General features: G+C 36.4%; 1 protein-coding gene across 2 annotated transcripts; it reads left to right on the forward strand.

The window, feature by feature from the left end:
* Positions 1-15,504, forward strand: LOC105185632 (serine protease persephone). Of its 2 annotated transcripts, XM_011145270.3 has the most exons (8): positions 1-116; positions 349-516; positions 1,961-2,188; positions 3,011-3,295; positions 5,114-5,369; positions 6,929-7,194; positions 14,559-14,725; positions 15,057-15,504. In XM_011145270.3, exons 3-8 carry the CDS (start codon positions 2,098-2,100, stop codon positions 15,246-15,248), a joined length of 1,257 nt encoding a protein of 418 aa, XP_011143572.2. In that variant the 5' UTR covers positions 1-116; positions 349-516; positions 1,961-2,097; the 3' UTR covers positions 15,249-15,504. The 2 variants fall into 2 exon arrangements, with proteins under 2 accessions (XP_011143572.2, XP_025160822.1); XM_025305037.1 differs by having other exon boundaries at positions 1-516.
* Positions 15,505-26,150: the final 10,646 nt, after the last annotated feature.

Consider the following 26,150-nt stretch of genomic DNA (forward strand, 5'->3'; position numbering starts at 1 on the left):
GTTTTGATCGTTACATACATACTGTGATAGTACGTCACGCCAAGTTCAGTGCAGTGAAGTACGTCCGAACGATGCGAGGCAAATGCCGTACCTGTATTACGCGAAACTAAAACGAGGTGAGGTATCGATATCTCAGCAATGGCTCAACCGATCGAAATTTTTTTAGTCTTAATCAATTCGGCCAAAAAATGGCAGGAAAAGTATTCTCGTATTTTTCGTATATGTTGTCTCCAAACGGAGATATTTTAAGATAAAGTCCGAATCACGGAAAACTTCGACTCAAGAAAGAACTAAGAAATACTAGACGCTCAGATGGGTAAAACGTGTATCTCGCTTTTTCAACACCAGAGACGTTACAAGCGCGCTGAAAGAGCAGGCAGCAGCGAATGCGAGTGAGCGAGCAAGAGAAAGTGAGAGAGATAAGAAGGTATGTTATTTAGAACACAGGAAGAGAAAACATGCAAATGAGCGAGACAGAGAAAAAGAAAGAGAGAGAGACTCGATAAAAGTAATAAGGTGAGAATACAGTTTCATATTATTTATTTATTCATTATATTATTTTATACATATAAATAAGGTGTCAGGTAATAAGTGGGAAAATCCTCCTATATATGTAGATTAAATCAAAATAAAATAACATGGTTATTTTATTCTAATCTACTATCCGATAATCTACTATTTTATAAACAATTATGTAAAAGTTTGTAACTTAATAAAAATTAGTGAATAATTTTACGTGATGGAGTAAATAAGCTGTAATGGAGAGACCTGAATATGAAAATTTAAGAAATGTAGCCTACAAATATAATTTAGTTAATAGTTATAACGACTACAATTAGTATGATGTTTATTAATGCAAAAGTTTCCGATAGTGTATGATCCATACAAAAAAACGAATTAAATGATAATTATGGAAGTAACAGTATTATACAATTATACGGTTATTAAATTATATTATGGAAATAATAATTGTACACTTATGTAGAATAAATTCTAAAATCTATAATACTTGTGTACTGATGACTAAACTTACTCATTCCAAAATAAATTAACCTGTTTGTTTATTCTTCTACCGTATATCATGTCAAGGTTTTCTTAATATAGGACTTCATAAATATATTTCTATTTAGAATAAATTCAGAATAAATGAAAACATTATTATAGGATGTTTAATATAAATATATCTGTAATATTCATTTTACTGTATATATATATTAATACTGTATATATATATTAATACTAATATGGTGAATAATATTAACATAGAGTAAATTAAATTCTTTTTCGTTATTCTTTAAATCTTTCTCGGGATATTTTAACGTTATGTAAAAAGTCCCGCAAATAAATTATAGTATAGGAATAAATAATAAATTATAATATGGAATGTAAACGTTGTTATTTTATATAATATTTTAACGTTATATAAAAAATCCTGCAAATAAATTAGAATATAGGAATGTAAACATCGTTATGCAAAATAACAGATTATATCTAACGCAAAAAATTAAATTTCTATATAAACATAGCATTATATGTATTCAATAATATATTATACATAAGATACTTGAACCAGGAATCAAAATCCATTGTATTTATGTTTAACTAGAACTAACTTGAGTCGATACATATAAAAAATCTCTATTGCTATTTGTGACAACGGAAGCGTAAAATTTACGCAAGATATTGTAAAAAGTAGTAGCTTTCTTGTAATGAAAAGTTTGAACAAATTGAATTCATCGTATATGTATTGGTTTCTTTTCTTACTACGAAATTATTTACTTCGTGCATCGGGTTTTACGCTGATAATTTATCGACTATATGCTATTTAATTTTACTGTAAATGACTGTGAGAATGATCACTTTCCTCGAAAATACGCGCGCTAATTATACGTCTTGAAACAAGAAATGAAAAAAAGCTTACATGAAATGATCTCACAATCCGCCACCATTTCTATCGTAGGACTGTTTGCGACATGGTGGGGACCAGGAAAATTGATAGCAAATGGATGTGTGCAAGAAGACAAGTCAGACGAGGTATGTCTTTAGCTGCGAAGAGTCCTTGGAACCGGAAACCTGTGACCAAGGCTGTTATCAAGAATGCCAACTGGCGTGGCGAGCCTCTCACTGACGCTACTAACGTTACTCCTGTCGTTAATCCTGTCACCGATATATGGGAAGGATGTTGGAGGTAGATATTCGATATTAAAAGTATCAAAAACGTTAAATTAAAAATATTTGATTTATCAATGTCGTGCGAACATATGATTTTGTTTCATGCATATGCGTATATTTACTTATAGCAATGCTCAGAATTACTATTATTTTTAATGCGATTTTTAAAAGCTACGCCTACTTTTTCCCTCTTGCCTCACCCGTCAAACCGCGTTGATTGGCAATCTATTTAACACTATTTCTATTTAACACTACATCTATTTAACACAGGAGCGTCAATTCTACACTATAAGAAATGATGTGTTAAATTTAACATATTTTATGTGTCTCAAATCCATCCACTCTCATTTATGTGTTAATTTAATATATAGCAAATATGTTAAAAAGTAACACATTTTTAATTAAGAGAAAATTTTATTTTGATTCACAATATTCGCAATTAAAAGAATTATTTACATAATAGAAATAAATTTTTGAATAAAATAAAAAAATAAAAAGAGCTTTGATTAAAAAATATATTTTTTATTGTAAAACAATATTTGCTTCATGTAAAAAAATTAAGCCGTAAAATGAGATAACAATTTTTTACAGGCATACAAACCCACTAATCATTTATTTGGTTTATTATTTAATTTAAATATTATTCTATGAAATCTAATATTTTTTTAGCGTGTAAAGTTATTATTATTATTGTTGTTATTAGAGACTATTACCGACGAAATACTTTTTTATAAAGTGATAATTGTTAAAAAATAAAGTTATATACATGGCAGCGACTGTCAAAATGTTAAAAGTAAGTTTTTTTAAAGTTCGCTAATGATACTTTTGTAATTTCCAGAAGGATGTACGATTAGCAATTCAAGCGGGTTCTTGACGTCAGGTGTATGCAAGCTCCTGGAAGATTGCCCGCCAGTTTACGACGCATTGTTAGCCGGAAACTCACCAACTACATGCGGATTTATACATTTTAAACCGATAGTCTGTTGCCCGACAAACAATGAAAACGGAAAGAATATCACCACGGAAAGGATAACATCAAAACTAACCACAAGCTCCACCGAAAGAATAAGCACGCCGCGGACTTTGATATTTGACAACAGCAGAGGATCATTAGCGCGAGCAAGTAATTCTAATTTATTTCTGAATAGAAGATGGATAACAAGAGGAACATTGAAAATGGAAATAATCAATGCTACAATTAGCTAATGGATATAATTAATCCCTTGACTGTGGGTGACGCGTATACGCGTATGAAAAAGTCGTACCACTAGTGTGAATGACGCCTGTACGCGCATCGAAGAAAAAAAATAGTAAAGTTATCGTTACTTGCGTAGGTATCTATACGATTCTAGGGTCACAGAATCCGAATTTGATACCAAATTTCAGAATTCAAAATGGCAGATCTAATATGGAGTGTAAGATTTTTGAAAATAATCGGATTTTCATGAAAATGGATATCTTTAGGCTTTTGACTCCATTTTTATATCTGTTTTTATTTTTATAATTTTTAATTTTTCGGGGATTTTAATAATTTTTAATTTTTTCTGTTTTTATAATTTATAATTTTTGTTTGTTCTTATAATTTTTATTTTTTTTTGTTTATATAACTTTTAATTTTTTTATTTTTATAATTTTTATTTTTAACGCTAGTTGAAGTCCGGATTCGACAAAATAGTATTCTCTTTATTAATATATTGATATTTATTAGTATTCTTATGTTCTTAAAATTCACATTTAAAACTTTTACTTCATCATTTTGAATTTTGAAATTTTGATGTCAAATTTGGATTCAGCAGTCCCAAGAACTTTTATAATTATGTCATAAAAAAATTCGACATTTTTTTCCAATGCAAAAATGGCACGACTAATCCATTTCTACCTCCACAGTTAAGAAGTTAAGAAAATATCATGTATGTCCTAGTTTTCAAAATAATTTGAATATCTTCTTTAAGGTGCAGTTCTGATAGCCGATGGCCCAATAAGATTGCAATTTATTTATAGAAAATTTTTACAGATTAGGTTCTTTCTTTCATTAGATATCTTCTATGTTCCGAATGCAGTGAAAAAAGTATTCAAACTGTTTAAAACATAATGTGTACATTTAATCGATAACCTGAATTCGGTAATATGAAATTTAAGAGAAATAAGTTTCAATTCTTTAATAAAGAGTTAAATAGTTAAAAATTTGATACAAATATTGATTAAAATAAAAGAAATTGTAGCAACTAATAAATTTTACGTTACGATTTATATCTTTTACAAAATTTTATATTTTCCATTCATACTTACATGTTGAGATAGAAAATAATAATGAAAAGACTTATTTAGCTTTAATTTGGCTTTAATTTACTTTAAGAACAAAATTGGAAATAATTTTTTTATTCAGTTTGATAAATTCTCCTCATATACGAGTGCATATGTGTGATGTATGTGACTATTATATAGAGTGTTTAAGAAAAGGATTTTAAGGGAAGATAATATTCATAAAATGGAAGAATAAAGTCCTAAAATAAGTCAAAAAATTAATATTGTCGGAGTTATAAATAATAATTTATTTTAATTAAAGCAAGTGATTTACTCGCTTCTGATGCACAGCCATACATGAAATACATTTCTGCCATTTTTTGATTAGAGTAATATGATGTCATTCTACTGCACTGTGAAAGCACAAAAGCATCAGAAACGAGTGACTTGTTTTAGTTAAAATAAATTATTCATAACAACAATATTAATACAACTATACAATAATACTAAATTTATCAATAATATTAACTTTTCAATCCATATTTATTAAGACATGTTTCCTCTATTTTATGAACATTGACATACCCTTATTTCTTAGAAAACACTATATATAATAAAATAAAAATAATCCTTGAGTTATAATTTTTCTAAGTGATTACTACACATATATTTATTTTAATGTAATTTCTTTATATAGAATGTGCAGAAAATGCGGTAGATTTTGACTTGAAATTACCAGGGACGATGAACGGTCCCATGAGCACAAGGATACGGAAGCGGCAAATAAGCTTATTCATCACCGGAGGTAAGAAAGCTGTGCCGAAAGAATTTCCCCACATGACAGCCATTGGATTCGAAAATGGAGAGAATAAGACACTATGGCTATGTGGTGGTAGCTTGATTTCCGACAGAGTAGTACTGACAGCGGCCCATTGTATTTATAACCAAGACTGGTAAGTCGAACTATACAGGTTGGGCCATTTTAATCCGTCCACGGGAATATCTCCTCAGGTAGGGGCGATAGCGAAAAATGCCTCAGACAAAAGTTATAGGATAAGCAGAGGGACACCTAGCGGTGACATTGACTTTGACCTTGAGGTGAAAGGTCAAGGTCATTTTGAGGCCAAATTCGCCTATAATGTATCTTGTTAATCATCCTTTCCCCTTTCTAAACCTTAATGTATCTACCTTGATACTACTGTGATAAAAAAATAAGGTGAATCTGTTTATAAATGAAAAATCTTTATTTATTCTTCCAAATCAATTTCATCGCCTTCAAAGTATTCCCCGTCCGACACAATGCATTTATGCCAACGTTTTTTCCAATCCTCGAAACAGTCAGAGAAGTCTTTTTCCGGAATAGCCTTCAATATTTTCTTCGATTCGGCTTTTATCTCCTCAATCGAGTCGAAACGGTGTCCTCGGAGCGGTCTTTTGAGTTTGTTGAACAGCCAGAAGTCGCACGGTGCTAAATCAGGCGAATCCGGTGGTTGTGGAACGATATGGGTCGAATTTTTGGCGAAATGTTCTCGAAGAACCAATGCAGTGTGGGACGGTGCATTATCGTGGTGCAAAAACCAAGAATTGTCTGCCCATAATTCTGGCCTCTTGAAGCGAATAGCTTCTCGCAAACGACGCATAACACTCAAATAAAATTCCTTGTTAACAGTTTGGCCTGACGGAAGAAATTCATAATGCACAACACCGCGATAATCGAAGAAGACTGTCAACATGACCTTGATTTTTGAACGACTTTGGCGCGGTTTTTCGGTCTTGGTTCACCTTTTGCACGATATTCGTTCGATTGGTCGGTTGTTTCCGGGTCGTATGCATAGATCCAAGTCTCATCTCCCGTAATGATACGTTTCATGACGTCCTGGTAGTCAGAATTGTTTCACAGATGTCAAGCGATGCTTTTTTTCCAAAAAATTGAGTGTTTTTGGAACCAATCGAGATTTGACGCGTTTGAGGCACAAAACGTCTTTTTAAATGGTTTGGGTTGATCCAAATGAAATGCCCGTAGCATCAGCAAGATCTCTAATTGTCAATCGACGATTTTCGAACAGCAAATCTTTGATTTCCTTGACGTGGCTTTCATCGGCAGATGTTGATGGTCGTCCGGGGCGCTGTTCGTCTTGAACTCGTTCTCGGCCTTCTTTGAAGTCTTTGTACCATTTGTAAACATTTTTTTGCGACATAGCCTTATCACCAAAGGCCTTCTGCAATATCCTCAACGTTTCCGCGGCAGAATATTCATTCAACAAAATTTAATGCAAATTCTTTACTCAACAAAATCAGACATAGTAAAAATCGAAAAACTCACTTTTGTATGTTTACAAAAACACGTACAGCTTTGCAGCAATTGAATATATTGACATGAAACTCTGCATAGATGTCAAAGACAGTGCTACCAACCCACCAAAAAATAATTTCATGGTTTTATAGTACCCGCGAAGTTTAAATGAAAAATTCACCTTATTTTTTTATCACAGTAGTATATTTCGTCTTAAAGGGGAGTCGCGAAGTGGGTACGAGTCGGCGACTTGAATCTAGCGCGAATGAATGATAGTGCAAATCCGCAAACTATCAGAATCGTCGAAAGAATATCGCATCCTGATTATAAAAGGCCGTCGGTGTATCACGACATAGCCATAATGAAGTTGGAAACCCCAGTTACCTATACCGCATGGGCCAGGCCGGCATGTCTCCCGGTTGATTTGCCTGATACTGGTACTGATGGCGAAGCAGTTGCTACTGGATGGGGACGTGTTGATTGGGGTAAGAGATAACAAAAAAATTTTCCTATAATTATGTGATCTAAAAAACAGGAATTATAAATTTTTCACATGGTCATGATATATACACAAAATTTATACTTTGCTTAATCAACAATGAAATACACATGACTTTGTCAATTATCATTGAAATAGCATCGAGTTAATTAAACTGTATTTATAAAGAACGTACTTTATTATAATTACATTATTCTGAAGAAAGAAAATATTATAGATCTTACATGATCATAGGTGTCGGGACAGCCCGTAACCCCTAGATACCGCGTCTCCGGATAACGGATAGGGATACGCTCGCTAGGCCTACCTAGAAGGTAGAGATGAAATAAAATAGTCTCCGCGGACCAACAGGTAGTCATTAATCCGCTTAATGAGCGTGGTGAACTGCCAAGTCCTTTCATACATGAAATGTGAGATTTTAAAACAAAACTACCCTTGACGAATAAAGCGCGAAGCTCAGAATCTCGCACTAATTCGTCAATCTGCCTCAAGGATTTTGGGGGAGACAAATTCGATGGAAAGAAAAACAAGAAACGGTCCGAGTAGGAAATTATTACTTGCAACATACAATATTCGCACTATACGACGGGAGGAACATCTTGAAGAACAAGAGCTGCAGCATATCAAGTAGAACATTTTGGGAGTTTATGAGACACGTTTGGAAGGTGAGGCTACGGCGACGGTGCTCACGTCTGGACATCTACTATTCCAAAACAGTAATAAAGCCAGCTCACACATCGGAGGAGTGGAGATAATTATGCACAGCGATCTAAAACACCTGATCTATAGAACTCCGATTTACCTAATAATAAAGAAGTATGTTTACCCAACCTCAGCTAGAACAAAGGAGATTTGAATATCAAGAAATCATTCAGAAAAAGGTAGAACTAACGGAAGTCTAACGGAATTTTGAATTTGAATGAACTATCCGTAAAGATCACCAGTAGTATACAGAAGGCAACAAAAAGGATATGCACCCGAATCAAACCAAGGGATAGCACACTGAATATTGATATCAGGTCCTTTATTAGGAGAGCGCCGACGAATGGACAGGGATAGCGAAATATACAAAGTCCTTAACAAAATCATAAAAAGGGAAATTTGAAAGAATATGAAGAACCACAATACTCAGCTGGTCCACCGATAACGCCAATATACGATTCTTCCAAAATGGCCCGGGGAAAAGAGCAGATCTTCAAGATAAAGAACGAGTAAGGAGAAATTGTCATCACAAGAACAGACATTATAACAATCATCGAAAACTCCTACTGGGGGCTATACAGTACAATTTCGAAGCCGAACCGTATGGCGAAGAGAAAAAGGTGCAACATCCTGAATATGGATTCCGAAGATATACCAGAGATTAATAAAAGTAAGCTGACGGCCGCACTGAGAAAGATAAGGAATGGGAAGGCACTTGAAGAGGACAGAGTGACAAGTGAGATGTTTAAGAAGGGAGAAGAATCGTTGAAAAGGGCACTGCTTGTCCTCTTGAATAAATGTCTGCAGGAACAACGAATCCCAACGGCGAGAAACGCTGAGATTTTCTTATTATTCAAAAAGGGCGATTGCGCGAGTGTGAAGAACTACCAACCGATCAGCCTTTTATCTGTCTTCTACAAACTGTTGATGAGGATAGTCACTGACCGCTTGACCATCAAACTAGATTTCTATCAACCAATAGAGCAGGTAGGATTTAAGAGAAGTTATACTATGGTGAACCACTTGCAGGTCATGCGCACGCTTGAGAAAGTGACAAAATATAACATTCCTCTCCACCTGCCCTTCATGAACTACCAGAAGACGTTCGATTCTGTCAAAATATGGGCAAATATCTGTCGAAATACTGGCAGCAATGGATGGGACGAGAATCGATTCTCGATACTCAAACCTTATCTAACAAGGGGAGGACGCATCGACCAGGAAACGGTTTGGAACGAAACTTACGGAGTTAATAGTACTTGACTACTAATAACTCATAGTAATAGCATACGACGCAATACCTCTTCGTTTTCAAGAAAAAACGGTCTAAAGAAAAGAGCCAACAAAGTGTACGAGTTAGTAAGAAGGGTATTCAATAAAGCAGCGTAGCGCAGCAGCAAAGGTAACGGACTACCGAGCTGACGGCTGAGGTTCGATCCCTGCTGTATGGTTTTTTTTATTCTGTAAGCATAAAAATGAAACAGAAAACATTAATAAGTAATAAAACTGCGTTTCTTAAATGTATTAGTGTTTGTTAAATATATTATTAATGATTTAAATTGCAAAAAAAACGTAAATGTTATCTATAAAATATATAGTGTATGAGAAAATTTTTATATAATAATTGCAATGGAAATAGGAATAAAAATATTGTTATGAAATATATAGATGTGCTATTAACCCTTTGCGGTCGATGCCGCCACTATGGCGGCATTCGCAAGTCGTCGTAGAAGTTGGTGCCGCCAGGCTGGCATTCATGATCGCCTGGCGTGCGGCACGGCAAACGAGGCTAGCGATAATGGAAGAAAACTATCCTCTCGAGATTTAAATTTTTAGATCAACTTACAGATATCAATGTTTATCGATCTCTTCGAAATCGGCCGACCGCAAAGGGTTAAACTAGTATGAGATAATTTTTCGCAATCTTATATCGTATGTATAAAATATTTGTTTCTGTTGCAACTCTCTATGTTGTGTTGAAGTTGTGTTGTGTCTTTATCTCTTCTGGCAATCCCCCTTCAAAAATTTCCTTTGTGTCATTCTAAACGATCGTAAGAATGACGAAATGATTCAAGCATCGGAACAATCGTCAGTAGAGCAAGCAGCAGTGTGCGTTTACTAGTGATACAGAGCAGTTCGGTGATCATATTTAAATTACATATATCATAACAATGTCAGAGAATCCTTCAACAAACAAAATAGTTGATGTAGAATCGCTAGAAGAAAGATCTTTTGAAAATGAAGATTTTAAAGGTAAATTCACTAATGCTCTCGTATATGCGAATTCTATTTACGAGAATAATGAATTATTGTCGAAAAATCCTTCAGCGAAAATATAATATATTTTTACTCCTATTTCCATTGCAATTATTATATAAAATTTTTCTCATACACTATATATTTTATAGTGTATTATAAGATTTACGGCTTTTTTACAATTTAAATCATTAATAATATATTTAACAAACACTAATACATTTAAGAAACGCAGTTTTATTACTTATTAATGTTTTCTGTTTCATTTTTATGCTTACAGAATAAAAAAAAACTGTACAGCAGGGATCGAACCTCAGCCGTCGGCTCGGTAGTCCGTTACCTTCGCTGCTGCGCTACGCTGCTTCATTGAATACCCTTCTTACTAACTCGTACACTTTGTTGGCTCTTTTCTTTAGACCGTTTTTTCTTGAAAACGAAGAGGTATTGCGTCGTATGCTATTACCATGAGTTATTAGTAGTCAAGTACTATTAACTCCGTAAGTTTCGTTCCAAACCGTTGGGCCGTTCCCGGCCCATGCGTCCTCCCCTTGTAAGACATGCATGTCAATGCAACACTCCAGATAAAGCTGAAGGAAGGCATGATAATAGGAAAGATCCCGGCAGAGAAATGCGTGCGGCAGGAAGACACGATATCTCCCAAGCTATTCACTCTGGCACTGGAAAACGTCTTCAAAAATTTGTCTTGGGAGAGAAAGGGCATTAACATCGATGGCGCATATTTGAACCACTTGAGATTCGCTGACGATATCGTATTAATAAGCAGCGACTCGGAGGAACTGATAGATATGCTGGAACAGCTTCATGGAGAATTAGCACGGGTTGGATTGAGGATGAACCTTCAAAAAACTAAGATCATGAGTCCAGACGCAGCCAGTATTACAATTGAAAACAAAGTCCTAGAGGTAGTGGAGCAATACGTTTACCTCGATCACATCAGACTAGACAAGGAAAATTAGACTGCGGAAGCAGCAAGAAGGATAGAACTGACGTAGACGGAGTTTGGAAAACTCGAGTTCATGAGAGACCTAGAGATACCCATTAATTTAAAACGGAAGTTATACGAATCCTGTATGCTTTCGGTGGCAACATATAATCTAGAAACCATCACATTTTATAAAGAACTATGGAAAGAATAATGCTCAGGATCAGTCTCAGAGACAGAATGCGAAACAAAGAGATTAGGAGACATACTAGAGTCATGGATGTGAAGAGACGGATTACTAGCCTGAAATGGCGACGGGCGGGACACGTGGCTGGATGATATCAGGATGGTTGCGGGGAATAACTGGCGGCAGATGATAGCTGATAGAGAGACATGGAAAGTTTTGGAAGAGACCTTCAGGAATGAATGAAGATGGGCTGAGGAAGAATACATGATCATAATATACACTCGTTTACAACACAGTTTGAACATATTCTTTCCGGTAAAAAGTTAAGAGCACATTCAATAAACATCAATTCGAACCATTGCTCACGTGGCTAGTGATTGATTTGCATAGTAATCGATTTTATGACAGAAGTCTTAAATAGCACATAGTGCGGATATTGATCCTTCATTATAATTTTACCTAATAGATAAGAGAATATTAAAAATATTTGGGCTGTTTCCTGAATCTCTTGCTGCAGTTGTAACATCGGATATTATCACTTATACCTCATATATCAGGTGTAGTAAAAAGAAATCCATTATTTTTGCATGAAATTGAAGGCTTTAATTACCATAGTTAGAATGATCCGATTTAGGTCAAATATGCGCCGTTTTGTTCGATAACTTGTTGCCATTTTGAAGGTAATTTCATTATGCCTCTCTCATAGAAGCCCTCGTCCCTATTGGCAAAAAATTGAGACAGTCGATTTCCACAAGCCTCTCTTGAAGCGAATTTTTCACCAGCAAAATTGTTCGCCATGGACAGGAACAGATGGTAATCACTTGGTGCCAGGTCCGGTCTATAAGGTGGATGCATAAGAACCTCCCAACAAGAAGCTCCCAGAGCTTCTGGCGAGTCACTATCGATGTGTGTGGCCTCGCGTTGTCCTGATGGAACACAATTCCTCTCCTATTGGCCAAAGCTGGCCGCTTCTGGGCGATTGCTTCCTACAGACGGTCCAATTGTTGCCAGTACAGTTCCGAGTTAAGAGTTTTGCCGTAGGGGAGCAGCTCATAGTAGATAATTCCCTGCCAATTCCACCAAACACACAGCAAAACCTTCCTGGCCGTCAATCCTGGCTTGGCCACCGTTTCCGCCGGCTCATCGCGATTCGACCACGACCGTTTTCGCTTGACGTTGTCGTAAGTGATCCACTTTTCTTCACCAGTGACCAACCGCTTCAGAAATGGGTCGATTTTGTTGCGATTCAGCAGCGATTCGCAGATGGAAATTCGGTCCATGAGGTTTTTTTTCGTTAACTCGTGTGGCACCCATACATCGAGCTTCTTTTTGTATCCAGCCTTATTCAAATGGTTCCAAACGGTTTTTTGTGCAATCTTTAGCTCTTGGACAGTCGAAACAGTGCTTACGGTCGGACTCGACAATGTCCATGATTTTATCGATATTTTCGACAATTGGCCTTTCAGTGCGTGGTGCATCTTTGACATCGAAATTACCGGAACGGAACCGACGAAACCAAAATTGCGCGTGATTGGCTGTTACAGTATCAGGACCATAAACACTATTCACATTTTCAGCCGCCTGGCTTGCGTTTTCGCCTTTATCGAAGAAAAACTGTAAAATATAGCGTATTTTCTCTTTGCTAGTGTCCATCTTTGACGCGCGCTCAAACAAAACTGAGTCAACTAATCACAAAACTGTCACAAAAGTTTTTTTAGTACGAAATCTCATCTTTCTAACGCCATCTAGTGGAACTCGATCGGACTTATACAACGCGAGATACAGATAACTAAAGCCATCTATTGGAAAAATAATGGATTTCTTTTTACTACACCTGATATTATCACTGCAGCTAATAATATGTATAACGAATTATCGTGCAAGTTGCTTAGTAGCTCATAATTGTGACCATTCATTGCACTTTTTTACTTCATTGGACAAAATTTTTGTAAACGATTATTAAAACGAGTATATGCTTAGTATCAAAACGGTCTGGATGTTTCTTTCGATGCAACTTTAAATATAAGCCGATAACACAAGTCTACAAGGTTTTGTTGTTGGGCAGCTGGGGGTCGTTTCCCAAGTAATTTTCTGCGTAGAATCCGAATCCGAGGTCAGAATTGGCCCATCACGTCAGGATTTTGAGATATTTGAAGTTATATACTCGAAAAATGACTTTTTGGGTTACTTTTGAGATTATGTATAGGACGCACAAAATTTTTTAGCTCTTTTCTTCTAATTGCATCATTTAGTACTATTCTTTCCCTTTAAAATGAGCTATCGAATGGTCATCTACGATTTTTCCTTGCAAAATTACGGCCATTTTAAGATAACATGATGAATTCTAAACCCTGCATCGTTATAGCCCAACAACCTCATGAGCATTCACATTAAACCTGTAAACTTTGAATTATAAACCCGGAAACCTGGACTGAAACTGTATATATGGGGTTTTGGGATCGCTGATTACGAATCTGATCTCAGATCGACCCCAAACCTATTATAATAATAGATTGTAATCTAACAAAAGAAATTGTTTTGGTTGAATTGTCAGAAGTTAAATTCTGTCATCAGATCATCAGCTGTCTGTCCCAAACTATATTGAGGAAAGTGCTTAAACTGTAAAATACAAAGTACATAAGAAATCTGCTAACAGTTTACGAGATATTTAATATCTTGTACTGAAAAATATTAGGATAAAAAATACAAAACAGCTCGAAAAATATTTATTTTCTTATTACTTTATTTTAATAATTTTACATGTGGAATATACTATAGAAATTGATTTATGTTAAAAAATACATATGTTTATTTATTTATTTATTATATAGAGTATATTTAAATGAATATGTTTGCGTGGATAAGATGTCCACTTAAATTGAACATCTCTAAATTTCTCACTCGTGTTTTTGATAATATGAAAAAATTAAAGAAGGAATTTTATTAAAGGAAGTAATTATGATGACAAAAAAGTTTTTTTTCTGAAGGTCATTTTGTAAGAGATTAGAATGTCAAGGTATAAATTTTTCAAATGGAAGTACGTGTTTTTGTTTACATGTTTTTATATCTACCATTGAGAGGAGCTATAACAACATAACTTGTAAATGGTTTTGAATATGGAAAAACACACAGTAAATCATTTACACATTAATAGTTTCTTGATTAGGATACATAACATTAGGAAAAAATTGGATTATGGAATATTATAATAAGAATTTTTGTTGTGAATAACTTTGGATAACTTTGTATTGTTTCACTATAGCCGCAGAACATGGCTCCGATAATTTACTGAAAGTGACGCTCAGTTTGATTCCGCAACAGTCCTGCAATGAAAGCTTTTTCGATGCCGATAGCACTACCAATCTCGCACAAGGCATTGTTGGCGAATGGCAAATATGTGCGGGAGAAGAAGAAAAAGGCACTTGCCCGGTAATATATTGATTTCTGTTTCGAGTCGAGAATATCCATTTAATAATATATAAATTACTCTTTCTTATTAAAATTGTTTCCCCACAACCGATAGTTAATTTCAACAATATTTTATTGTAACTTCTGAATCTAAATCTAGATATAAATAAAATAATCAGTTATACTATTTGATCAATATCAGATAACTTGGGAACAGAAAAGTATCGAAAAATAAAAAATTCTGAAAAATTATTTAAATAATAGTTTCTATTATCCACGCAAAAATAAAAAGTTTCAGTTTTATGTTCCACTAGAAGCCAATATCTTGTGTAATATGTTACATGTTTGTTAGGGTGACAGCGGAGGACCTCTGGCCGTTTTTAACCCAATTCATGACAATATATATAACATAATTGGTATTACGAGTGTAGGACGACTGTGCGGAAGCATCGTACCTACTATATATACTCGAGTCTATCACTATATCCCCTGGATAGAAAAAGTGACATGGCCGGAGTACTTCAAAAATAATCAGGAAAATTAGGAATTAACTTTTAAGTATATTTTTATCTTTAAGTGTAATTTATCTTTAAGTATAATTCATAATATTTTTGTCTTTATGAAAATTACTTTATAATCTTAATCCTATTCTCCTCTTATTTTAATTCCAGTTATACAGAGTGTCTGACACAACATATACATCTGTATATAAAAATTATGAAGCGAAAATGCCTTTTATTATGTTACAAATTATGATACTTATTAAGATATTAAATAAAAATTTGGTGAAAAAATACGTATGACATGTGAGTTGTATTGAATTGGCCTGCTCAAATGCAAAACTGTGATAAAAAATTTTTCAAAAACAATATACTAATGTAAAAAAATTGATGAGAAAGAATTTATTTTTATTTATATTTAATAATTTCTGTTTACTTTAAAACTGCCTTATGTGTATATGTATTTATAATTTTATTTTAAATTTTGCATAACTCACGAATTTTCTCTCCGATTAGTTGGCATGATTCAAAAGTTATAGAAATGTGAAATTTGTAATTTCTAAAAAATTTCTTTAGATTGTTGTGTTATAGAATTTAACAATTTAACGACTTTTTGCTGTTAGATAGTATTATTGCACTTGTATAGCGCAAATCTGTAAAAGTTATCAAAATTCGAGAGGATTTTATTTGTTGAACCCTATTTGTTTCGATCAATTGTCTTTTTAATTTCTGCAATTTTCAAAACATTTTCACATGTTAAAAATATTCTAGTTGTGTTGCAATAATGTTTTAATAATACAATAGTGTAGCTTGTAAAAATTTGATAAAAATATGTTGCAAAGATATTTACTTATTATTTTATATCTAAACTTTAATATTTTTCAATCAACTAAATAAAAAATTATATCAAGTTTCTCACCAAGTTCTTTAATCTTTTTTTTATAAATTTGCAATAATAAACTCATTTAAAGTAACGAAAGTGTACTTTCATATTTGCCACTTTTAAATTAATATTTATACTGTTACTACTAAACTCTGTTAACTCATTAAGGCCCTTCCTTAGACCAATTGAGATATAAAAAACGTAACTATTGGATTTCTGGCATGATTCCTAGCAATGATTATTGGTGATTTATATTGGTTAAGAAAATTTTTTTAAACAAATTGTAAACAAATTAAGAAAAATTAATTTTTCTGTAGAACCAACCAAGCCAATTGATTCTACGGGAAAAATCATTAAAGAAACATATGTTACATTTTCGATTTTCCGTTTCATTTGTTGTAAAAAAATTACAAACTATCTCTATATGAATGTACTCACTCCAGCTCATGCCTAGACCAGTAGAGATATGGAAAAAGTAGCTGTACGGTTTCTGGCAGGGGTCCTAGCAATGATTATTGGTGCTTCAAATTAGTTGAAAAAGAATTTTTTTAAACAAATTGTAAACAAATTGCAAACAAATTAAGAAAAATTAATTTTTATTCATAAATATATTTCAGAATAAATTTAGAATAAATAAAGACATTAGTATACAAGACGTTCAATATAAATACACCTGTAATATTCATATATTACTATTACGGGTTCAGGTCCGGACGTTCCACACTGGACGCGATCCAGCGGGTCCGGGACCTGACCCGGGTGGTCGTGGAGGAAGAAGGCGGTGTGTTGTTAGCGGTATCCTTATATATCACCAACGCCTTCAACACCCTGCCCTAGTCGGACAGACCCTCGAACACTACGAGGTGCCCGTCTACCTCCAGCGAATTCTGGCCGATTGCTTCGGGGACCTCGCCTACTCGATGAGAGGTGGGGTTCAAGGTCGACGGACCATACAATGCGGTGTCTCGCAGAGGTCGGTACTCGGCCCCCTGCTGTGGGACATCGCATTCGACCGGGTGCTTCGCTCCACCCTTCCCCCTGGCTGCCACGTCATCTGCTACACAGATGAGACACTAGTGGTGACTGGGGGGAGAACTGGGGGATGCCAACCTTCGAATGGAGGCGGCGCTGGTATCGGTGGTGGGCTCCATTGGCCCAGGGAGCCTGGGACTCAGTGTGGCGCCCCATAAGAGGAGGCCGTCTATTTTCACGACGGCAGCCGTGGGGCGCCACCAGAGTCCTAGTTCGCGGTAGACGGAGTCCGCGTCCGCATCGGGCCCAGCATGAAATACCTGGGCCTGATACTGGACGGCAGGTGGGACTTCGGGCCGCACTTCAGGTGATTGGCCTCCCGGGTCAGAAAAGCCGGCCTGGTGCTTGCCAGACGCATCGCCGAAGAGCGATGCACCTTGTATTGGAGGGTGTGGGAGCTTCGCGGGGAGATGGAAGTGGTGTTGGCCAGGGACCTAGCGGCCCTGAGGTCCCAGGCCAGAGCCCGGGTTATGGTGCGGTGGGAAGCCATGCTGCCCGACCCCCCTCCCCGCGCGGACCTGAGCTCCAAACGGCCGAAACCGTTCTCCCCTGTCTCGCCGAAATGGCGAGCAGGAAGGAACGAGGAGGGGACGCGGACTCACGTACCGGCTTGTGCAGTTGATAACCGACCATGGGTGCTTTGGCCGGTTCCTGCACCAGATCCAAAAGAAGCCCACTACCCGATGTCACCACTGCCCGGTGCTTGAGGATACTGCGCAACATACGCTGGTCTTGTGCAAAGCATGGGACCAGCAGCGCTGTGTCCTCACCCAGGCAGTGGACTGCGCCGGGGAAGACCTCTCGCTCCCGCGTCTGATAAAAGCCATGTGCGGGATTGAGGAGATCTGGTCGACGGCGGCCTCCTTCACGGAGGACGTTATGTCCCGTAAGGAGGCCGCCGAATGGGAGCGCCGTCCTGGCATCGCAGGGAGCGACGGAGAGGGCGGCGTCCCCCAGCCTAGATAGCGGGTCCGAGGTGGCGCCGGTCGAGGAGCCTCCGATTCCTCGGGGACTGCCTCGACCGCCTCCGTCCGCGGAGGAGGGGCGACAGGTCTAGGGCCTGCCTCCCTCTGCGCGACGGTAAGGGAGGAAAAGGGGAGTGGGTATCCCGGTTGGAGACGGGTCCCACTTCCCGCCCCCCTCGACTAGTAAGGGGGACTAGAAGAGAGGGTGAGTGTCCCCTCTCTCCTCCAATCGGACCAGGAGGCCAACCCGACCGGACAACCGGTCGAGGCGCGGTACTTGGACGAGGGGTTCCCGGAGAGCCCTAGGGCCGAGGTGTCGGGGAGGGAATGCTGGCGTAGTTCCTCCGATTCCACCCACTCCGGCCTGCCTGGCAAACACCCCGGGGAGGTTTTAGCCGGTAATAGTTCGGCATAACCCCCCCACCCCCCAAAGGAGGGTGAGGTATCCATAAGGATTTCCCCTCTGTTAACAAAAAAAAATATATTAATACTATTAGCAGAAAAGGTGATAATATGAAACCTTATTGATATTATGGAACCTCTCAATATCTGAAACTTATTGAGCTGCACTCTATGGGCGTCAACTAAAACTTGTTTATTAGGTTATTCTTTGGGCCGTCACTAGATTCGCTAGTTCTGTTATGGTGATCGAATAGTAAACATATTTTTCTTTCGTTAATTTCCGAATGTTTGAAAGCTATGTAAAACTATGTTTACTTAAAATTATTTATGATTAATAGATAACTTTTAAAGCCAAACACTTTAAGTATAGAGTGTAATCTAACTTTCCTACGTATTTTATAATATTTAGTTCTCTTTGTTTTGCTGCAACCAGTATTGTTTTTAAAGATGATGATGTTAATAGGTCTATAAGGTGCTTTTAATATGGATCCAGGTTCCATATTACATATACGTTTTAAAAAGTTTGGTTATATTTTTCTATAGATGCCACCATTGCTACAGAAAACTATAGACCCAACACCACCAAAAAAAGGCAGGCTTAGGATAAGGCTAAAATGCAAGAGGCTATTATTTTAGTCAGAGAAAAAGAGATGGGGCTTAAGAAAGCGGTTAAAAGATTTGCAGTTCCGAAAACGACATTGCATAGACTGGTTCAAGAAACACAATTGTCACCCGAAGACGTTGTCATGAAGAAGCTAGGAAAAAGGCCAATACTCCCTAAAAATCTAGAAAAGAAACTTGTGGAGTACTTACTTTTGATGGAATCAAAGTATTATGGTTTTACTCGCATGGATGTTCGTAGAATGACCTACCAATAAACGACAAGAAACGGCGCACAATGGGATGTTTGTACCAAAAAGTTGGCCAAAACTATTTTTCGACGAATTTCGGTTTAAAATGTGCTACTAATTATATATATAACCATTATAAAGATTTCGTATAAGTTTCTCATGAAATAAAGTGCAAATATATATGTAAAAATATTTTAATAATTAAGAAAGCTTAATATTGCACATTAATAAGTATTCAACTAGACAAACTGTAAATTTCTCCATCTGATGAGTGTATTTTATCCTCAAAATCAACATTATTTTCATCTATTGAAATATATTCTCTTCTTGGCATCGAGTCAGTGGGAAGAAGCATATCCAATTTCTTTTAAAAATGGTTTAGATTTCTTTCTTGGTACGGGTCTCATATTTGTTAGTAACGGGTCAGAACTTAATAGAAGTTTATTGATTATGTCCATATTATAAGCTTCTCGAGAACATTTTCTAGAGAAACTTTCTCTATATACACGGAAGTGTTTGTTTCTAGCCTCAGCGGCTTCCTTTGATAATTGCCCGATAGATAACAGAGCATGAGCTACAATAATGGGTCCGTGAAGTAAAATTTTGTGTACTGTGGGAGATATCGGATACCATGAATATAAGTCAACATATAATTTAGTCGTATCGAAGGTATAAACAATGAATTTTTCAAGATCAATTTTATGCCCACTAGAAATAACTTCTAAAATGACTTTAAATCTGTATATCAGTCGAGAGTCCACACCAATTATTCGAGATGATGATAGATCAGGGTCCATAAAAAATCTTCTGCTGGTATTGCCATCGTTGGTGTTGCCAAACCCAAATTTCGGTACATCGACATTAATCCGATTTCATCTTTAAATTATTGTCGGATGTTTTTCTTCCTCTCTTTGATTATATCTTTTTCTTTCGGTAATCTAGCCTGCCATTTCTTCAATGGTAATTTATATGATAGATGTAATGAGCTCTCAAAAAATCTGATTCTGGCATGCAGAATAGACAATTCAAATTTTAATGTATCTGATCTTACTTCTTTTCTTATTGACAAATTATTAAATTCTTTAGATGTAGCTCCACAAATGTAACACCTCATTGTCGACGTAGTCTAGGTCACAGCGTTACAGACTTTAGCATCAATCATCGTGAATAGTGTGCTGTACCAATAAATTACCATATGTTCTTGTTATTCTCGTTCTTTGTAGAGAGTCAATTTTATTTTGTAAGTACCGTATTTCTTCATTAGTAATGTCCACAGATTCTTGTATAAATCTTATTCCGATGGGCTTACAAAAACGGGGCGATGAACGTTGGATTTTGCCAGATTATCTTCTTCTCATCCTTGCCACTAATAAGTTGCAATGGTACTAACGAACTTTGAAATAAGTTGCCATCGGAGTCTGAACTATTTTTTAATTTTTGTTTATATTGTACCTGTTGCGATCCATCGCAACCCCATTTACAAATTAACTCTAATGTGTTTCTGTCTTCATCACTTAAATTTTCTATAACTTCTTATAAATATAATGTTAATCGATCAACCGTATGACTCAATATATCTTGAAAGTTAATTTCTGCGCACGTAGCTGTAATTGTATATGATTCACGACTAGGATAGCAATCTTCTTTTGCTTTTTGTAACAAGGAAACAGTTTTTTATCGCTTGTTCTGATAACTTCATATTGTCTTCTTGAAAGGTTGGCTTCAACAAACATCGACAAAGCTTGTAACAGTGACAATTGTGATCTCTCTTGTACGCTTCTGTTGATGTATGCTTTTCTATATTTTGTTGCTCGATTTGGGGACTTGATAATATCTTTCATGACTTTCGAGGCATCTACGTTTCCACTTATTCGTAACTTCATTTGTGTAGCAAAAGACAGTTCTTCAGTATCAATATGTGCCCTAATATCCTGTGTCTTCCGTCTTTTATTGCGTTCACTTAATTCCTTAAAACACTTCGTTGGTCGGCCAGTTCGTTTCATAACAGGTATTTCGAAGCCTTGAAGGTATCTTGAAGCCAGCTATCATTATTTCTTAAGAAAACATGTTCTTTCTTATATATAGCGAGCCATCTGGCTTTAAACTGTGACTTAACATATGATAAATTGTGTTTTAGCTCTTTATGTTTTGTCTTATGTTCTTGAGGCAATTTTGCTTTATTTAATAGAAAATTTTCCATTAATTTTAATTTTTCAGCAATGTTGTTCGTAGTGTTTCATAATATCGTATATTTCTTTTCGTGACATAGTTTCGACACTAAAAGATCCTACAAAAAGAAACTTCATGTCTAAATAACCTTTGGACATAACCTAATTTATGTTTAGGGAAACAAAAGTAATTACTAAAACTACATACGCGGTTTTCCGCGGCTAATTTTTTCTGATACTAGGTGTGCAACTAAGTTTCCGGGTTCTTTGATCAATGAAAAATGGAAAATTTCAAGAGAAATACAAAAAACGGTTTATTCAAAGTATCCCTCGCTAGTTACACATTTTTGCCATCTCTCTGGCGATACATGAATACCGCGACGATAAAACGACGCGTCTTTGGACCGAAACCATTCATCCAGCCAATTTAGCACTTCTTCGAAATTGGCCAAATGTTGCCCGGCCAAGCCATGCGCCATCGACCGGAACAAACGATAATCGGAAGGGGCCAGGTCTGCTGCGGCGGGTGCGGTAGCAGATCCCATTTCAGCGTTTTGATGGTGTCCTGGACGATGGAAGTGCGATGGCATGGAGCGTTGTCGTGCTGCAATATCACTCGTTTGTGTCTCGTGTCCCATTCTGGCCGTTTTTCGAGCAATGCATGGTTCAAATTGATCAGTTGTCGGTAGCGATGCTACCATTGATAGTTTCGCCCGATTTCAGCAGCTCATAGTACACGATTCCTTCTGGTCCCACCAAACGCAGAGCATTGTCTTCTTTCCGAAGCGATTTGGCCGTGTCGTCGATGTTGATGCTTCGCCAGGTGAAAGCTACGATTTTGTGCATTTGGGATTCTCGAAATATATCCACTTCTCATCGCCAGTAACAATTCGATGCAGGGAACTCTTTCTTTCATGCCGCAAAAGCAAAATTTCAGAAGTGGCTCTTCGATTTTCCATCTGTCTCTCAGTCAACTCATGCGACACCCATTTTCCTTCCTCTTGAATTTTTCCCATAGCATGTAAACGTTTGCAAATACCTTGGCGAGTCATGTTTAATGCCTCCGCAAGTTTATCTTGTGTTTGCGTATCATCTTCATCCAATAACGCTTGCAGATCGGCGTCTTCAATTTTTTAGTCTTCCGGAGCGTTCCTTGTCCTCAGTGTCGAAATCGCCACTTCTGAAGCGTTTAAACCAATCTTCACAGGTAGTTTTCGATGGTGCATGTTCGCCGTAGGCCTTCTCAAGCAAACGACGTGCTTCAGCTGCACTTTTTTTCAAGTTAAAGCAGAAAATCAAAGCTGTCCGCAAATGCTGTTTATTTGGCACAAAACTCGACATCTTCGTTGTTAGAAAAAATATTTTTGCGTTGCGATATGTGTTGGTACTACGACTGGTTATTGTTAACAGATGTCCAAGCTATAAAAAAAACAACTTCAGACATATATGTCGACTACATGTGTCGTTAGCGTCATCCATGTGTGAAATCCAGAAACTAGTTGCGCACCTAATATTTTATCCGGAGAGATTACTCTTTCATTTCATCCAAGAAACGTTACAGGGACAGACCCAGAAATATAACTAAATCCTTTGAGTTTGACATCGAGAACGCAAAAAAAAACATATTATTGAATGCTATTTTCAAAATCGTATTAGGAGTACAAATAAGTTTCCGCCGTTTTCTATCAAGAATTAGGAATTTATTGTTAAAGAACGGTACATTACGTTTTATTCAAAGTATTGTCCATCACTAGCCACTACTTTTTCCCATCTTTCTGGCAGTATTCGGATACCACGTCGAAAGAACTCTTCACCTTTTGAGATTATCCACGAATCGACCCAATTTTTAGTATCTTCATATGATGTAAAGCGCTGCTTAGACAGGCCATGTGCCATCGACCGGAACAAGTGATAATCGGAAGGGGCACTGTCTGGTGAATACGGCGGGTGGGGTAGGACTTCCCAATTAAGTGTTTCCAAATAGGTTTTGACCGGTTTTGCAACATGTGGCCGAGCGTTGTCATATAGGAGAATAATTTTGTCGTGTCTGGAGTAGTAATGGGCGCGTTTTTCCTTGAGTGCTTAGCTCAATCTCATTAATTGTGTTCGGTAGAGAGCTCCAGTGATGGTTTCGCTCGGTTTGAGCAACTCATAATACAAGACACCAAGCTGATTCCACCAAATATACAGCATGAATTTTTTTCCATGAATATTCAGTTTGGCTGTCGATGTTGAAGCATGGCCAGGTGGTCCCCATGATTTTTTCTTCTTTGGGTTATCGTAGGGATGTCGTGGATCCATTTTTCATCACCAGTGACTATACGATGCAAAAAATCCTTTCTTTTATGCCTGGCAAACAGCATTTCACACGTGCAAAATCGGCGTTCAACGTCTCTCGGCTTCAATTCATATGGAATCCAATTTCCTTGTTTTTGCATCATTCCCAACGATTTTAAACGATGTGAAATTGCTTGTTGAGTCACTTCTAATGTAAGTGCAAGTTCTTCTTGCGTTTGGTACGAATTTTCCTTCAATAATGCTTCCAATTCCGTGTCTTCGTACACTTTCGGACTTCCACTACGTTCTTTGTCTTCCACGTCAAACTCACCGTTTTTAAACTTTTGAAACCACTCACGACAACTTCTTTCACTTAAAGCAGTCTCACCATATGCTTCTACAAGCAATCGATGCGCCTCAGCTGCAGATTTCTTCAAATTAAAGAAATCAAAAGTTCCCGCAAATGACGCTTATTCGGCACAAAACTTGACATTTTCGCACGAAAAAAATTATGTGATGCTGATACGGAGTCACTAATACTTCAAGGTTATGTTGTTACCAGATGTCCAAACTTACGATATTACGTTTTACATTTGACAATTTCAACATAACCTTCTGGTGGGGCCATCTTTTGTCAAACGGAGGAAACTTATTTTACTCCTAATATATCTACGTGGATAACAATTCAATTGTAATAAATATAGTCTAAAACGTTTCTTCATATCTTTCTCGAAACAACCCATAATGAAAAATTTCGCGCTGCCACTTCTAAGAACCTTAAAATTCTGATCGAGGATCGTATGTGATAAAACGCTGAGAATGGATGCATGCAATACGAATAACATCCAAATTCCGACTAACCAAAGCGCTTCATATTATCGTAGATGAACAAAAGCATAGCAATCCATGATTCCGCAGATATTCAACTGTCTAGGACAGTCACTCATGTAGAGCAGAAATGATTTTAAGAAAATTGACTTTTGGCCAGCTTTTCAGGCCAAATATCCCACTGTACGGCGTTCAGAACAATTTCAGAGATGAATGTGCAAGGAGAGCGTGGCTTGATCATTTTCTTCGTCGCTACAAAGACACACTTGCACTTAAGAAACCAACTGGAACTTCTTATGAATCATCCAACGCTCTCGTAAAAAGCCATTGTGAAGAAAATCTTCTTTCTACTTCTGGGTTTAGTCGTGATCGTGGAAGAGGAAAAGGGTGCTTAAAATTTGCAAAAAAGACTTGAATATGAGACTGATGAAGATACACTCTCTTCTCGTTTTTGCGATTCTCCGATTGAACTTCCGGTCGATGAGCCGCAGCCTGACCAGAAAGACGCTTTCTGCTTGTTTTGCGAGGAGAAATTTTCGGACAATGTTAAGGATGAACTGTGGATTCAATGTCTCATGTGCAGTCTCTGGGCTCACAATGAATGTGCAGGGGCAGGGAAAGCAGAATATGTTCGCGATTATTACCGCTAAACGAAAATTTGTTTTTCTTTTTTAATATTTTTTTAATTATAATTTTTTATTTTAATAAAACGTTTTTTCATGTATTCATCTATAATAATTCCTTTAATAAATGTAATACTTTTTTGAAAGTTATTTAATGTTTTATGAATTGTTTGTAATTTTCCGCACTCAAAAAGTATATGGTCCATATTACCAGCATATGACATACGACTCAATTACTCACTTTACGATCATTTTTAAGCAGCTTTTCTTGTAAGTAGAGAATCATTAATTGAAAATTAGAAATGGATTGCCAATAGAACAAAGAATCTAAGCATATAAAAAATAAAAAGATTGAGCTTATAACTTAGAAGAAATCGTTCAAAAACAAAGTGGAGTTCCATATTACTACTCTTTCCTCTATGGTGAATAATATTAACATAAAGTAAATTAAATTCTTTTTCGTTGTTCTTTAAATCTTTCTCGTGACGTTATATAAAAAATCCTGCAAATAAATTAGAATATAGGAAAGTAAACACATCGTTAACGCGAGATTTATTTGGGATTAATCCAAGATAACAGATTATATTTAACGCACAAAATTAAATTTCTATATAAATATAGCCTTATACATGTATGTATTCAATAATATATATAAGATACTTGAACTAGGAATCAAAACCCATTGTATTTGCGTTTAATTAGAACTAACTTGAGTCGATATATAAAAATCTCTATTGCTATTTGTGACAACGGAAGTACAATGGAAATGTAAAATTTATGCAACATATTGTTACAAAAAATAAAAACTTTTTCTTGTAACGGAAAGTTTACAATAAATTCACCATGTATGTATTGGTTTCCTTTCTTACTACAAAATTATTTACTTCGTGCCTTGAATTTTACGTTGATCATTTATC

Source organism: Harpegnathos saltator, unplaced genomic scaffold (assembly GCF_003227715.2).
Source record: "Harpegnathos saltator strain DR-91 unplaced genomic scaffold, Hsal_v8.6 scaffold67, whole genome shotgun sequence".
NCBI lineage: Eukaryota > Metazoa > Arthropoda > Insecta > Hymenoptera > Formicidae > Harpegnathos > Harpegnathos saltator.

Coding starts and splice junctions, on each gene's coding strand:
- LOC105185632 (XM_025305037.1), top strand. CDS start 2,098: ATGCCAACTGGCGTGGCGAGCCTCTCACTGACGCTACTAACGTTACTC. Junction 2,189..3,010: donor ATATGGGAAGGATGTTGGAG/GTAGATATTCGA, acceptor TGTAATTTCCAG/AAGGATGTACGATTAGCAAT. Junction 3,296..5,113: donor AGGATCATTAGCGCGAGCAA/GTAATTCTAATT, acceptor TTCTTTATATAG/AATGTGCAGAAAATGCGGTA.